At 45.0% G+C, this 15398-nt stretch overlaps 1 protein-coding gene across 3 annotated transcripts in view; it reads left to right on the top strand.

Moving 5' to 3' along the window:
• COL16A1 (collagen type XVI alpha 1 chain) overlaps nucleotides 1-15398 on the top strand; it is a 144096-nt gene that overhangs the window by 78498 nt on the left and 50200 nt on the right. For all 3 annotated transcript variants that reach the window (XM_033956124.1, XM_033956123.1, XM_033956122.1), the window contains exons 25-36: nucleotides 35-70; nucleotides 778-879; nucleotides 2732-2776; nucleotides 3724-3759; nucleotides 4758-4802; nucleotides 9832-9966; nucleotides 10657-10692; nucleotides 12173-12280; nucleotides 13597-13719; nucleotides 13795-13848; nucleotides 13946-13987; nucleotides 14215-14250. In XM_033956124.1, coding sequence (XP_033812015.1) covers nucleotides 35-70; nucleotides 778-879; nucleotides 2732-2776; nucleotides 3724-3759; nucleotides 4758-4802; nucleotides 9832-9966; nucleotides 10657-10692; nucleotides 12173-12280; nucleotides 13597-13719; nucleotides 13795-13848; nucleotides 13946-13987; nucleotides 14215-14250 — 798 coding nt within the window. The remainder of the gene's footprint in view (nucleotides 1-34; nucleotides 71-777; nucleotides 880-2731; nucleotides 2777-3723; nucleotides 3760-4757; nucleotides 4803-9831; nucleotides 9967-10656; nucleotides 10693-12172; nucleotides 12281-13596; nucleotides 13720-13794; nucleotides 13849-13945; nucleotides 13988-14214; nucleotides 14251-15398) is intronic.

The following is a 15398-nucleotide window of genomic DNA, read 5'->3' as shown; positions in this document are numbered from 1 at the left end:
GCCACATTAACATGGGTTTGGGTTTTTCTTTCAGGGAGCTCCTGGTATGGATGGAACTAAAGGGGCGAAGGTAAGGAGAAATTTGTGAGGACAAACAGAGTTGGGGATTTTATTCTTGTGTTAAAGGACACAACAATTGTCTCCTTCCCCTGCTCCCCATGTGCCTGTCCTCCTATGCTTACTGCAGTGATGTGGCCAGACACTCCATTTTAGGTGGGCAAGAGCACCACTCCCTGACTGGCATCTCCCCCCACCACAAGTGATCCAGTGTCTCTCAATCACACCCCTCCCCCACCCCTTCTCATTCCCCGTACCTTTTTAACTTTTCCAACGCGAGCAGCATGCCAGTGTCGGTGTTGGCTCTTCCTCTGACGTCACTTCATAGGTGAGGGACCCAGAAGTGACGTCAGAGATAGTGCCGATGCCGACACGGGCAGCAATGTTGCTCGTGCCGGAGAAGTAAAAAAAGGTACGGGGAAGGCATGTGATGTGCGAGGCAGGGGAAGGAGGGGCAAAGGGGTGCCACCTCCCTTTCCACGACACTGACTTCAGTTCTTGGTCAACAGCGAGCAGCGACTTATACACACTGTGTGGGGGAGGGGCGGGATAGCTGTCAAGGCTTGGGAACCCCCATCAGTCACATCACAGATGCACTGCTGCGGCTGGGTGGTCCTGGGCCCGCCTGGTGGCTTTGCAATTATGAGGGGCCTGGGCTTGGGCAGGATCTGCTGGTTCTCCCCTTGTTCATTTGCTGTTCTCTTTCTCAATTGCCTCTAGGGGGAGCCCTGCACAAGCTGCCCATCAGTCTCACCAGCAATGGCCGCACTCCAGAAACTGCCAGAGAAGGGAGAGCCTGGGCAGGGATTCCCAGGAATTCCTGTGAGTCATGCAACTGCTTCGCAGTATCTTAAATGAGAGCCAAGAAGGGTTCTTAATCATTATTGTCTTTTGTAATAAGTACATAAAATATTTTCTTAAGGGAGTTTTAAAATGCACTTTCCAGATCCCAAGCCCTCCTTCTCCTAGACATAACAGGCTCTGTATCCCTGAGCCCTCCAGTCGACTCTTTCTCTCTCCTCCTTGGATGCATCTACGTCAAGGGTTACCATATGACTCCAGGAAAAGGAGGATGGATTGAGTTATTTATTTCATTTATTTTCTATCCCGTTTTCCTAGAGTTACTAGATTTTCCATCTGGTATAAGAGGATGCGTGCTCCCGCCCCCAAACCCAGCCCCACACAGACCTCATCTCTTTGGGCCGGGGCTGGAGTGCATCTGCGCATGCGCTAATGGGACGGGAAGACAGAATTTCCTGCCTGACGGCTTCACCATCCAGTTAGTCTGGGATAGTTTGAGATGTGGAGTCGGAGTTACCCCAGAAAGTGTAGTTACTTACCTGTAACATAGGTTCTCCGTGAACAGCAACCACCCATATTCATCAGTGGTATCCGGATAACGATCCGGTGAATTTTGGACAGCAAAAAGGCTGAATATCGATGAGTCCAGATAACTCCTGGCAGGGTGACAACTACCTGGATAGTCCAGATGGGAGCCAGATCTCATTCAGCCGATGCTGACTGCCATTGCCTGAATGTTTCTCCCTGTTTCTGTTTTGCTGTGCTTAGGGCCAGATTCTCAAAACTTGCTAAACCGGTTCCCTCTTGTTTAGCGTGCAAGTATTTTAGCAGCGGATTATCAAAACGGCCTACCGTGGTCTTTTCCGAGCGTCCTAGCAGTCTCTGATTCTGCCATGCAAATGGCCTCATCGATATTTAAACGAGCACGTCGGTGGATTCTTCAACATCTCCGAGTGATTCCCCGAGTGCGGCGTCGGCTTTTGGTAGCCAAAAATCAGCGACTGGTCTGGGGTGTCGGTACTGTGAAAAGCACATCTCTGACGTATGTTTTGACTGTGGCTCATGAAAAAAACCCAACAAAAAACTACATGATTCACATAAATTATAGTCTTTTGGGGGGAGGGGATGGACAAAAGCACGCTTCTTGAGAGCGTGTATAATAGCCGTGTCTTATGTGTTTCTGACTATGGTCAATGATAAAATTTGACATTAAAAATAGATTACGAGATTTACATGAATTATAGCAGTTTTGGGGAGAGAAAAGGCACGTCTTAAGCGCGCTCGTTGAAAGCCGACGTTGCATCTCCCCCTCCCCCTTCCCTTCATTCAGTATCTCTGGTACGCCTATAATTGGCACACCGCTTATGGCATTGCTTTTCCCGGCACATGCGCACATTTACACCTCTTTCATGGTGTATTCTGCGCATTTGCCAATCACTATCATCAGCGACTCATCTTATGTAAATTTAGCGAAACCTTTGCTACTCTCCACCAACCTCATTTGCATGCGCGGTTTTTTAAGAATGACTCGGCTGTTTGAAATTGCTAGAATAACGGCTGTGACAGCGGCCCTTCGGTTTTCCCCGTGAAGTTTTGAGAATCTGTAATTGAGCCACGTTGTTGGCTGGTTTATCTCTATTCATCACGTGTAGTCTGAAAATGGTAGGATGCTGCTTAGAAATGGAGGTCTACACGTGTGATTATTGAGGCCAGCAGCGTGCCTGATTTTAAGGCCAAATGGGATAGACACGTGGGATCTATTCACAGAGAAAGGTAGGGGAGGGTCATTGGGGTGGGCAGACTAGATGGGCCGTGGCCCTTATCTGCCGTCTATTTCTATGTTTCTAACTGGAGCATTTTAATGATTTTGCAGGGCAGAGCTGGGCCTCCTGGAGAGATGGGAGCCAAGGGGGAGAAGGTGAGTGTCAGTTGCACAGCCCTGGGGCTCTTTCCTCGCCTTTCTGTTGAGGATTGATATTTTTAATTTCCAGATTGGGGTTACAGGGAAAAGGACCTTATCAGTAGAAGCTTCAGGTGTGCTAAAGTTAATTAACTTATCGCCCCATAAATCCATATTTCCTGATGGGGAGAGAGAGTCTTATGTCACACTCTGGCCACCATTTTATTCACCATCAACAGGAGGAAAGAATTATTTACCAGATTTTCTTCAGGAAACAGAAAATAAGGGGAAAAAGTTATATATAACACAAAGGAGTCCTTTTACGAAGGCGTGCTAGCCGTGTTAGCATGTGCTAAATATTTGCGCATGCTAAACGCTAACGCGTCCATTATATTCTATGGACGCGTTAGTGCGCCTTAGTAAAAGAGAGGGGAAATGGTTTATTGCCCACTCATTTTCTGCTGTTCTTCACCAGCAGCTCAGAAGGGCGGGAAAGTACTGGGATGGGACTTACCCAGCATCGGAGAAACATTTGTCGGGGGGTCCTGAGTTCTCCCCCATCTGTGTTATCCTCAGCATGTTAGGAGACCCTAAAATTATTTGTGGTTATTATTTGTTTTAGATTTATAGAATTCTGTTTTGAGGAAATTTGTGGGGAAGACTTCATTGGTTTCCTGCATTTTATAATGGTTGTGGATGGAAATGTTTTGTACATCGCTTAGATTTAAGCGATTCATAAATTTTTAAAAATAAACCCCATCTATTGTCCTCAGCATGTTGAAGGACACCGAGCTCTGGTTTCTTCCACCTAGCCCAGGCAGGTTATTGATTAATGTAAGTCACAAATACGGCATGAGACCAGGAATCATTTGGTCCCCTTCGTCTGCAATGTGACCCCGTTTCTCAGGCCCACTTGCTTTGGTCCCATGCCCCAACATCTCAGAATTCTCCTCTCTGTTCCACAGGGCACTGTGGGTGAGGCTGGACCTGCTGGCACTCCTGTAAGTAATGCTGGGGATGGGGATGGGCTTAGCACCCTCTCTCAGGACAGATAAATGGGCTCTCGGGATCAGGCAGGATGAGGCACTCCCAAATAAATGGTTTTTCTTAAGACGACATGCCACATGCCACTGTTTCATGGCTCGTCCCATTTTTTTCTTTCTAAACTTTCCATTATTTTGGAGTCTTTGCCCTCCTATGAGCTTTAATATGTAGGGTTCATAAATTTCAGTTCTCAGTCTGTCCTGAGTGAAGGTATCTCGGGATTTCAATCAAGTTCTGCTTTACCCATAGAGGTGGGATTAAGGGCAGAGGGTAGGGGTGAAGAAGCAGAGACTGCTTTAAGCTTTTATGTTTAATCTGAATTTCCTCGATCACCTTTCTTGTCAAACATGTCAAAGAGATTTATGATCTAAAAGAATCAAAGACAGTAGACATCTAGTAATGGCTGGCAGCACAGATGAAAGCAGATCAGCGCTTAATGGACTAACGCATGCATTGTGTTTCAAAAGAAAAACTATCATGCTTGTGTCTGGCAAGCCCCTTCCCTTGTTTAAAAGCAGAATGAAAACCCACCTTTTTGGTATAGCCTTCAATTCATAACCCTACTCCTCTGCCCTCCAACCCAGCCAGCTGATTAACCATTCACCTTAACTGTATCCATGACATCCTCTTTGTCTTGTCTGTTTAGATTGTAAGCTCTTTGGAGCAGGGACTCTTTTCTTCTTCTTTGTGACTGTGCAGCGCTGCGTGCGTCTGGTAGCACTATAGAAATAATTAATAGTAGCAGTAGTAGTAGTGTTCTCTGCCTGGACAGCTTCACATCAAAGAAATAACCCCCACCCCCACCCCCGTATGTGCCCTCTTTTGAGCAGGCCGGGCATAGGAAGTGCCAGTCTACACACTGTGCTAAAGATAGGCCAGGACCCACAGGTCAAGCTGTTGAGAAGGGACAGAAAGGGCTCCACGTCTCATGTCTATGGTGTTTCTCACTCTGCAGGGCACAGCTGGCATCACTGGATTTCCTGGATCTAAAGGAGAGAAAGTAAGTGGGAAGGATCCCAGCAGGTCCCGCCCGGAGATGTTCCAGGGACAAACTAAAAAGGGATTTTCACAGGCACCATAAAATATTTTCAAGCCACTTAACGTGGGTTGGAGCCAGGGCTGGTGTTAGTAGGGAAGGGGGGGAAAACAGGGCAGCTTCCCTGGGTCCCAATGCTCTTGGGGGGGGGCCCCCCATGAGCCGGCACGCCCTCCCCTTATAAGCAAGCCGGTCCGACGTCGCCTTCACTCTTCGTTCAACTTCTCATCCACTTTTGTTGCAGGGAGCTAACGACAACAACTCTGAAACGCAGCCTGGGGCCTCTCTCCCTGCTTTCCTTCTTCCGTGGTCTGCCCCCAATGATGCAACTTCCTTTCTCCACCTGGGCGGACGGTGGCAAAAGGAAAGAAAGGAGGGAGGTCACAAGCTGTGTATCAGCGTCGCTGCTGCAGCCACCAGTTCCCTGCAACTAAAATGGATGAGAAGCTGAACGAACGTGAAGGTGACGTTGGACCGGTACACTTAGAAGGGAGAGGACCATGCCAGGCTAAGAAGCCCCCTGAACCAACTGTTTATTTTAAGTAGAATGGGGAGGGGTTTCAAAGAAGTGCCAGATTTGGAGGTGGGAGGAGAGGGGAAGAACTTATAGGGCTAGAAACAGAGGGTACTAGAGAGAGAGAGATGGTTGGAGAGAAGAGAACATAAGGACATAAGAATAGTCTTACTGGGTCGGACCAATAGTCCATCAAGCCCAGTAGCCCGTATCACGGTGGCCAATCCAGGTCCCTAGTACCTGGACAAAACCCAAAGAGTAGCAACATTCCATGGTACCGATCCAGGGCAAGCAGTGGCTTCCCCCATGTCTTTCTCAATAACAGACTATGGACTTTTCCTCCAGGAACTTGTCCAAACCTTTTTTAAAATCAGTTACACTGTCTGCTCTTACCACAACCTCTGGCAATGTGTTCCAGAGCTTATCTATTCTCTGAGTGGAAAAAAAATCCCTCCTTTTGGTTTTAAAAGTATTTCCCTGTAACTTCATCGAGTGTCCCCTAGTCTTTGTAATTTTTGACAGAGTGAAAAATCGATCCACTTGTACCCATTCTACTTCACTCAGGATTTTGTAGACTTCAATCATATCTCCCCTCGGCCGTCTCTTTTCCAAGCTTAAGAGCCCTAACCTCTCTAGTCTTTCCTCATATGAGAAGAGTTCCATCCCTTTTATCATCTTGGCCGCTCTTCTTTGAACCTTTTCTAGAGCCGCTATATCTTTTAAGATAAGGAGACTAGAAATGAACGCAATACTCTAGATGAGGTCACACCATGGAGCAATACAGGGGCATTATAACATTCTTAGTCTTGTTAACCATCCCTTTTAAAATAATTCCTAGCATCCCGTTTGATTTTTTGGCTGCCGCCACTCATTGGGTGGAAGGTTTCATCAAATTCTCTACAGTGATACCCAGATCCTTTTCTTGGGCACTAACCCCCAAGGTAGACCCTAGTATCCGCTAACTGTGATTCAGGTTATTCTTCCCAATGTGCATCACTTTGCATTTCTCCACATTAAATTTCACCTGCCACTTGGATTCCCAGTCTTCCAATTTCCTACGGTCTGCCTGCAATTTTTCACAATCTGCATGCATTTTAACAACTTTGAGCAGTTTAGTATCATCTGCAAATTTAATCACCTCACTCGTTCCAATTTCCAGATCATTTATAAATAAGTTAAATAGCATCGGTCCCAGTACAGACCCCTGCGGCACTCCACTGTTTACTCTCCTCCATTGAGAAAAATGACCATTTAACCATACCCTCTGTTTTCTATCCAACAATCAATTCCTAATCCACAACTGAACTTTGCCACCTATCCTATGTCTCTTTAATTTTATTAGGAGCCTCTTATGAGGAACTTTATCAAAAGCTTTCTGAAAATCTAGATACATTACATTAACCAGTTCACCTTTATCCACATGTTTAATCACACCTTCAAGCAAATTTGTGAAGCAAAATCTTCCTTGGCTGAACTCATGCTGACTCTTCCATTGATACAACAAACAACCACAATATCAATGGTAATCTATTAGCAAAATAATATAATGGAGACCATTAGCAAAAACTCAAAAATGGACACACTATTCTAAATTACTTCGTATAGATTTAAATTAAATAGGGAATACTTAATTTAAATTTTAGAATACTTGAATTCAATTTATTAGGAGATAAGCCTCAGACTTAGGAGTGCATTTTCCCATACTGGGACTTCTTCAAGGGAAAAAGAAATAATTTATTCTCCTGCCTCCTTATAACATCACCGGCTTGTTTCCCACCTCCCTACCAATTCAGTTAATTTTTAATAAACTGACATTTTCAAAACTACCTTCATCTTATTATATAAATACTTATAAACTTCATTAATTTATTAATTACTTTATAAAATTACTTTATTTTTTTAAAAAAACTATTTAAATACTTCACAAGGTAATACTCTCAGTATATGAAAACTTTTACTTATGATGTAAAAATTAGCATGCCATTTTCGAAACTCAAAACCAACCGGTTCTTGTAATTCTCAGTTCATCAAATCATTCACATTATTCTTATTCAAAACTGTCTTTTCCCTTATATTTCATTTGATTTCATTACATTGATTCAACTTCTTCTTTTCAATTGTCATGTTACAAAAATTTCACCTTCTACTAAACGGACTTCAATTATTTAAGGTGCCAAAAAACTTCAGTGCTATAGAACTCATACTGTCCAATTCATAGTTCATTTCAGTTTAACTTGTAGCATTCATTTCAATACATCTCTACTTGAAACGTTCAACTCAACTCAATACAGCTACTATTTCATGTGCTCTTATAAATACTTAGCTTAGGTTGCCCAAACAGAGCCAACGTTGTTGCTTGTAAAACAGTATCCATTGAATCATGTTTGTCTACATGTTCCACAATTTTATTTTGTATAATCGTTTCCACCATTTTGCCCTGAGGCTTACCGGTCTGTGATTTCTCGGATCTCCCCTGGAGCCCTCTTTAAAAATTGGCGTAACATTGGCCACCCTCCAATCTTCAGGTACTACAGATGATTTTAGCGACAGGTTACAGATCACTAACAGCAGGTCAGCAATTTCATGTTTGAGTTTTTTTTAGTACCCTGGGATGTATACCATCCAGTCCAGGTGATTTATCACTTTTTAACTTGTTGATTTGGCTCAGTACATCTTCCAGATTCACCGAGATTTCTTTCCGTTCCTCCGCATCATCGCCCTTGAAAACCATTTACGGTTCAGGTAGATCTCTTACATCTTCTTTCGTAAAGACCGAAGCAAAGAATTCATTCAGTCTTTCCGCTATGGTCTTATCCTCCCTGAGCACCCCTTTCACTCCTTGATCATCCAACGGTCCCACAGATTCCCTCACAGGTTTTCTGCTTCTGATGTACCTAAAAAAATTGCTATGAGTTTTTGCCTCTTTTGCAAGTTTCTCTTCATATTCTTTCTTAGCTGTCTTTATCAATGCTTTGCATCTAACTTGCCAGTGCTTATGTTTCTTCTTATTTTCTTCATTCAGATCTTTTTTCCATTCTTTAAAGGATGTTTTTTTTTTTTTTTTGCTCTAATAGCCTCTTTCACTTCACCTTTTAACCACACTGGCTATTTCCTCTTCTTTCCACCTTTGCTGATATGTGGAATACATCTGATCTGGGCTTCCACGATGGTATTTTTAAATAACATCCACGGCTGGTTTATAATCCTAACCTTTGCAACCGATCCTTTTAGCTTCTTTTTAACCATTTTCCTCATTTTATCATAGTCGCCCTTTCCAAAATTAAACGCCCTTACAGTAGATTTGTTTTGCGAAGTCATTCTTGGTATCAGCTCAGATTTGATCACATTATGATCAGTTTTCCAGTGGACCCAACTCAGTTATCTCCTGTACTATGCCTTGCATTCCACTATGGACCAAATTTAAAATTGCTTTCCCTCTTGTTGGTTGCTGGACCAGTTGCTCCAAGAAGTCCATAGTCTGCTATTGAGACAGACATGGGGGAAACCACTGCTTGCCCTGGATCGGTAGCATGGAATATTATTACTATTTGGGGTATGGCCAGGTACTAGTGACCCGGATTGGCCACCATGAGAACGGGCTACTGGGCTAGATGAACCAATGGTCTGACCTAACAAGGCTATTCTTATGTTCTTACGTCTATGCTCTTCTGAGACTTATGTTACCTGTGGCAAACACAATAAACAAGTGCATCGTTCTTGGGTGCTACCGTGGGGGAAGCAAGTCAGTGACCGAGCCCCAGGGGTGCCCTGTGAGCCTCTCTCCCATCGTTCCTAACAGTCACTCTGCTGAATGCCATTCAGCTCCAAATGTTGGCTCTGGACAGATGCTTTAGGACTCAACTCATTGGCTGTAACAGGTTTCCTGGAGAATTCATTAGTCACATCTCATTAAACAGTTCCGGATTAATTCAAAAAATAATGAGACCACATCAGTCCTCAGAACATACTAAACTATGCCAGGAAAGAGCCAGATTCAAAGGCATTATTAATGCTTGTACAACATATAAATACCACGCAGCCCCATCTGGGCTTCCACAGTTCTGTCCCCAAGCGAACTGCCTCTCAGCTTCGCTCAGTCTGTCCCTTCTGGACACTCAGGGGTCAGATTTTGGTCAGATGCCTGGCTAAAACGAACTACAATTTTTCCTGAAGCTGTTATTTAAAGAGCATAGAAGGGCATTCAGCAAATCCCAGTTCAAATCCCACTGCTGCTCCTTGAGGGACACAGAAATACCTATATGAAACTCAGCTTGAGCCAGAACTGAAAAAGGGGTGCATTAGATCCAAATAAAGAACTCCTCTTCCAAGCCTCGGATTATCTCTCTTGTCCTCCCACCTGGAGCACTCGATTGATCAGAGACCCCACCTCGAAACACCCCTCCCTCTTAGATTTGCTTTGAAAATTTACCACTTGGTCTGCGTCTTCTGTAATCCGGTGTCTGTCTTTTTTGGGTACAGGGGGATTCATGCGGAGGAGGCTGTCCCACCTTATCAGACAAAGCTGGCGAAACAGAGGCGTTCATAAGTGTGCCTGGCCCTCCAGGGGACAAGGGTGAACCTGGAGACCCCGGGATAGGATTTCCTGGCAAAACAGTAAGCAATGCTCATTACTACAGTACAGCGGCCTGCGCTGTGACATATGGGGGAGAGGGAGAAAGAGAAAGAATAAAGGGAATGAAAGCAGGAAAAAAAACAAAACCCTGATTAAACTAGGATAAGGCAAACAAATGCTGAGACCGGTCTTAAGGCAGGGTCCTCTCTCTGCTCTATGTAGAAAAACGTTTAGCTGTAGGATGGGGTGATAAAAGGGACAGACAGAACTGCTGTCTACGGTAGAGAGTCTGGAAGCGGCTCCAGGAACCAAATTCCGTTTTATTGTGCAGACACCCGATCAAACCTGACACCAGATGATGAGTTTTATCGGATGTCTGCACAATAAAACGGAACTTGGTTTCTACACCTTTTTGTCTGCGCTGCTTTTCGCTGACTACCATTTTGGATTTTGCAGACCGCCAGCCCTGTTGTTTTCCAGGAATCACATGTGCATGACCTATGCTGGCAGAGAGATAATGGTCTGTACTGAAACCATCCCAGGAAATGCAAACTCTGTATCGTAACACCATTACAGAAGCTCATGTATTGGAACACCATTACAGAAGCTCATATAAACTGCTCTGAATTGATTCCCTCAGTCATTAGCAGTGGTGTAGAAGCTTTCAATAACTAAAAACGAGAACGGGTTGCTCTGTTTAACCGCTCTCTTCCTCCATCCCTTTCTCTCAGGGCAAAGCCGGAGATCCTGGAGTGAAGGGTCAGAAGGTAAGGTCTGGTTCTAGTGTACTGACCAGTTCAACTAAAGACTCACTGAGAGGCTGTAGATTGGTTTCGTTCCTAGAGATCAGGGAATACACCAGGAGTCTGTGTGTTGAGAGAAGTTACCCAGAAGGGAACAAATCAAAGTTTAGAGAGCGTGTAACAGTCAGGAATGTCTGGCGTAAGGAGCCACATGGGTTGAGAGCAATGGCAAAGTAAGGAGAGTAGGGGGGGTGTCAAGTCAGTGGGGGCGTGGCACCGCTCCGCCCTGCCCTGCCCCTGCTGGAGCTGTGTTTCGGCAAACTGCCTGCATCAGGGATAAATCTTTTGAAGATGCCTCAGCTATGGTTCACTGGTTCAGCAAACAACTCTGGGCCTTTGCAAGAGCCAGAAAACCACATCCAGCCATGTAGGGCAGGGGTGTCCAATGTCGGTCCTCGAGGGCCGCAATCCAGTCGGGTTTTCAGGATTTCCCCAATGAATATGCATGAGATCTATTTGCATGCACTGCTTTCAATGCATATTCATTGGGGAAATCCTGAAAACCCGACTGGATTGCGGCCCTCGAGGACCGACATTGGACACCCCTGATGTAGGGTTTCCATATGGCTCCAGAAAAAGGAGGACGGATTGAGACATCCGGGTTTTGCTTCCATTGCTTTCAATCCATCCTCCCTCTGTGCTTTCTCCAACATTTTCAAAAAGCGATGGCAGCCAGAGCCAACCTCTAAGGTGATGTCACAATGGCTTAACAGTCCTATAATTGGCTCACATAAGAGTTGCCATATTTGGACAGACCGAATGTCCATCAAGCCCAGTATCCTGTTTCCAACAGTGGCCAACCCAGGTCCCAAGTATCTAGTAGCCAAACAGATTTTATGCTGCTTATCCTAATAATAAGCAGTGGATTTCCCCAAGTCCATTCAATAATGGCTTATGGACTTCTCTTTTAGGAAGTTAGCCAAGCTATTTTTAAACCCCGCTAAGCTAACTGATTTCACCGCATTCTCTGGCATGCATTTCTCTGTGGAGAGCAGCTTAAGAAGAGGAGGGTTCATGTTTATACTGGCTTATAGCATGCAAAAATACATTTATACAATTACTCCAAATATGGGGGTGGTAGTATTTTTTTTATCCTCTGTGTGATCTCGGCCTTCCAAGACTGTTAATGGATTTGACTCTTGCTGCCCTAACAAATGTATTTCTTTTATTGTAATTCCTTTTCATAATCTCTACACTACCTCACCCTGAAAGTTAAATTCAGAATAAATCAAATCTGAGAGCATTTCACCAGGGAGGTCACTGGCAATGGGTTGAAGACTGTTTTATCCTTAAGGCCTTTTTTATTCAGATATCTGTTCATGAGCGACAGCCCTGTTCTAAATGGAATTCACGTTCTTAACCTTTTAGAATTGATTTTATTCCTTTTGCACACCACTTTAGTCTGTTTCTTCAGAAAAAGTATACATAAACGTTTGTTCCTTAGGGTGATGCTGGTACTACAGGAGATCCTGGTACCCCTGGAACCACTGGAACGCCAGGTCATCCTGGGGAACCCGGCATCAGAGGCCTGAGTGGATCCAAAGGGGAGAAGGTACGTGAACACACACTCTTTGTGGACAGAGCTCTCTGCGCAGGTCTCATTCCATCATGGGGACTGTAAAGAGATTCCACCACACTGGGAACGCAGTCTCTTTTCACCCAGTGCTAGAGACAGAGGTGTCCGTGTTGAGGACAGCAGGTGAAATATCGAATGCAGAGCTCAGGCTTATAAGGATATGACAAAATCCCTCCCGTGACCATGAAGTTTAAGTTTTAAGTTTAATAAAAATGTGTTATAGTCCAAAGGCATCTTTGAACTCTTGAAGGTGTTTATGTGGGTCGGAGCTGAATTCCAAAGCGTAGGGGCAGTTACCGAAGAAAACATTAGTTCGCATTGTGTCAATAGGTTTTAACAAACGAATTGAAAGCAAGTGTTGGGTAACCGATCAGAGGGATCATTGGGGATGAAATCTGGTTGGCCACTGGAAAGTTAGCAACATTATCTTATCATGCCACTGTACTGGGCCCTGGAGTACTGCGTCCAGCACTGGTCGCCGTACCTGAAGAAGGACACGGTACTACTCGAAAAGGTCCAGAGAAGAGCGACTAAGATGGTTAAGGGGCTGGAGGAAGTGCCGTACAGCGAAAGATTAGAGAAACTGGGCCTCTTCTCCCTCGAACAGAGGAGATTGAGAGGGGACATGATCGAAACATTCAAGGTACTGAAGGGAATAGACTTAGTAGATAAGGACAGATTGTTCACCCTCTCCAAGGTAGGGAGAACGAGAGGGCACTCTCTAAAGTTGAAAGGGGATAGATTCCGTACGAACGTAAGGAAGTTCTTCTTCACCCAGAGAGTGGTAGAAAACTGGAACGCTCTTCCAGAGTCTGTCATAGGGGAAAACACCCTCCAGGGACTCAAGACAAAGTAGATAAAGACAGGTTGTTCACCCTCTCCAAGGTACAGAGAACGAAAGGGTACTCTCTAAAGTTGAAAGGGGATAGATTCCATACAAACGTAAGGAAGTTCTTCTTCACTCAGAGAGTGGTAGAAAACTGGAATGCTCTTCCGGAGGCTGTTATAGGGGAAAACACCCTCCAGGGATTCAAGGCAAAGTTAGACAAGTTCCTGCTGAACCGGAACATATGCAGGTAGGACTAGTCTCAGTTAGGGCGCTGGTCTTTGACCAGAGGGCCGCCGCATGAGCCGACTGCTGGGCACGAGGACCACTGGTCTGACCCAGCAGCGGCAATTCTTATGTTCTTCTGGTAACCAGTGAGCGATGATCAAAAGGGGAGTGATTTGGTTGAATTTTTGTCTCTGGGATCTGTTTTTGATGGCTTTCTGCTCTCTGTGTCTCCTGTCAGGGCGATGCCTGTGATGCTTGTCCCACCCTCCTGGGTGAATTTACAGATGTGATAGGGATTCCAGGAAAGTCTGGGGCCAAGGGCGACCAGGGGCCCATGGGCATCGGCCTCCCTGGCAAACATGTGAGTTTTGCTCCTGCCAGCACGATCGTGTCATGTAGCTCCTGCTCACACTCACCCCTGTTTCCTCTGTTTTAGGGTCAGCCTGGACTTCCAGGGGTTCAGGGCCCCCCGGGGCTGAAGGGAACACAGGCGAGTAGCGGCTCCACACTCATCCCCCTCGGTAGGATTTAAACATTTTGCACTGTCTCTGCAAATATTAACAGTCATGGCTTCTGTGTTCTTGTAGGGGGAGCCAGGCATTCCAGGTGTGGAGAAAGAGGGACCCCAGGTGAGTTTCTGGATTTAACCATTCCCATTGTGTGGCTCACTTCCCCCTTTTAGGGCTAAAACTGCTTTGTGATTGGTGGATAGATTATTTCCCTTCCTCCTACTCTGACCTGGCAGATGTGGAATGGAAGATTTGGGCTCTCAACAGACCCCAGACAAACTCTTGTGCAGGCAGCCTGATTACCTCCATCTCACCATGATTTCCAATTCTGTGTCTCCTGTCTGCAGGGAGAGCGGGGCGAGAAGGGGTCTCCAGGCGTTGCTGTGAGTATATTCTTGGAGGGAGAGGAGAAGAGGTTGGGGGGAATCTGTGTTTTTTTCATAGGGATTATGTTGGTGTCTGCAGATGTGTTTGGAGAGCTGAGACAATCCAGGGGTCTGTCTATCTGTGTCCCCGATAATTTCTTGGAAAGAAGTACAGTATAATTTGTTCCGAAACCATGCTTGTAATCCAAAACACTCGTATATCAAAACGAATTTCCCCATATGAAACAATGGAAACTCAGATGATTCATTCCACGACCTACAAATTTTAATACAAAATACTGTACATGCTTGTATTGCAAGGCCTCGCTCGTTTAGAACAGTCGCTGCACTCCCGCAGTGTCAGAGAGAGAAGAACTATCGGCTCAGTTGTATCAGTATCACAGCTTTTTAGAGTAACCTTTTACAAATATAGTTCAAATGACTCGCTTTTGAAATGTAAAGGATACACAAGCTTTAGCAAAGTTAACACATCTTAACAACTGTGTAAGCATAATCTCCCCTGGGAGAAATGTGGGCTAACCCAGACAAGGCATTAGGTATCTCTTGCGTCATTACTAATAAAAATCTGTCTATGAGAGGGAAAAAAATTTTTCTTTGATACAGAAAACATTTATATTCCCTACTGTCTTATCATTCCCTCTGTAATTCCCCTACCTGCTAAGCACCACTATCACACTATCACACACGCTAAGCACCACTATCACCACTGTATTGCAAGGCCTCGCTCGTTTAGAACAGTCGCTGCACTCCCGCAGCGTCAGAGAGAGAAGAACCATCGGCTCAGTTGTCATGCGCGTATACTGTACCTACTCGTATTGCAAGATCTCGCTCATTTATCAAGCTTAAATTTAATAAAACGTTTTGCTCGTCTTGCAAAACACTCGCACACCAAGTTACTCGCAATCCTGTACCATACAAAAGGTGTGAAAATTTCAAATTGTATCAGAGGACTTAACCAGGCTGGGATCCCTCATGTGCAGGGGATTTTATCTATCACCCCTAACTCCTGCCCCTCCCAAAACATGCTTAGATGTTGCCTGGCTCCCTTCAGGGCTTTTACAGTCATGAATCTCCCACACAATAACCACATCTCCCACCCCCTACTCCCCAGGGGCTGTGAACACCACTTTGGCATCATCGTCATC

The sequence above is a fragment of the Geotrypetes seraphini genome, chromosome 8 (genome assembly GCF_902459505.1).
Source record: "Geotrypetes seraphini chromosome 8, aGeoSer1.1, whole genome shotgun sequence".
In the NCBI taxonomy this organism is placed as follows: domain Eukaryota; kingdom Metazoa; phylum Chordata; class Amphibia; order Gymnophiona; family Dermophiidae; genus Geotrypetes; species Geotrypetes seraphini.
The sequence above is the reverse complement of the archived record's forward strand: the minus strand, read 5'-3'. Positions and strand labels throughout refer to the sequence as shown.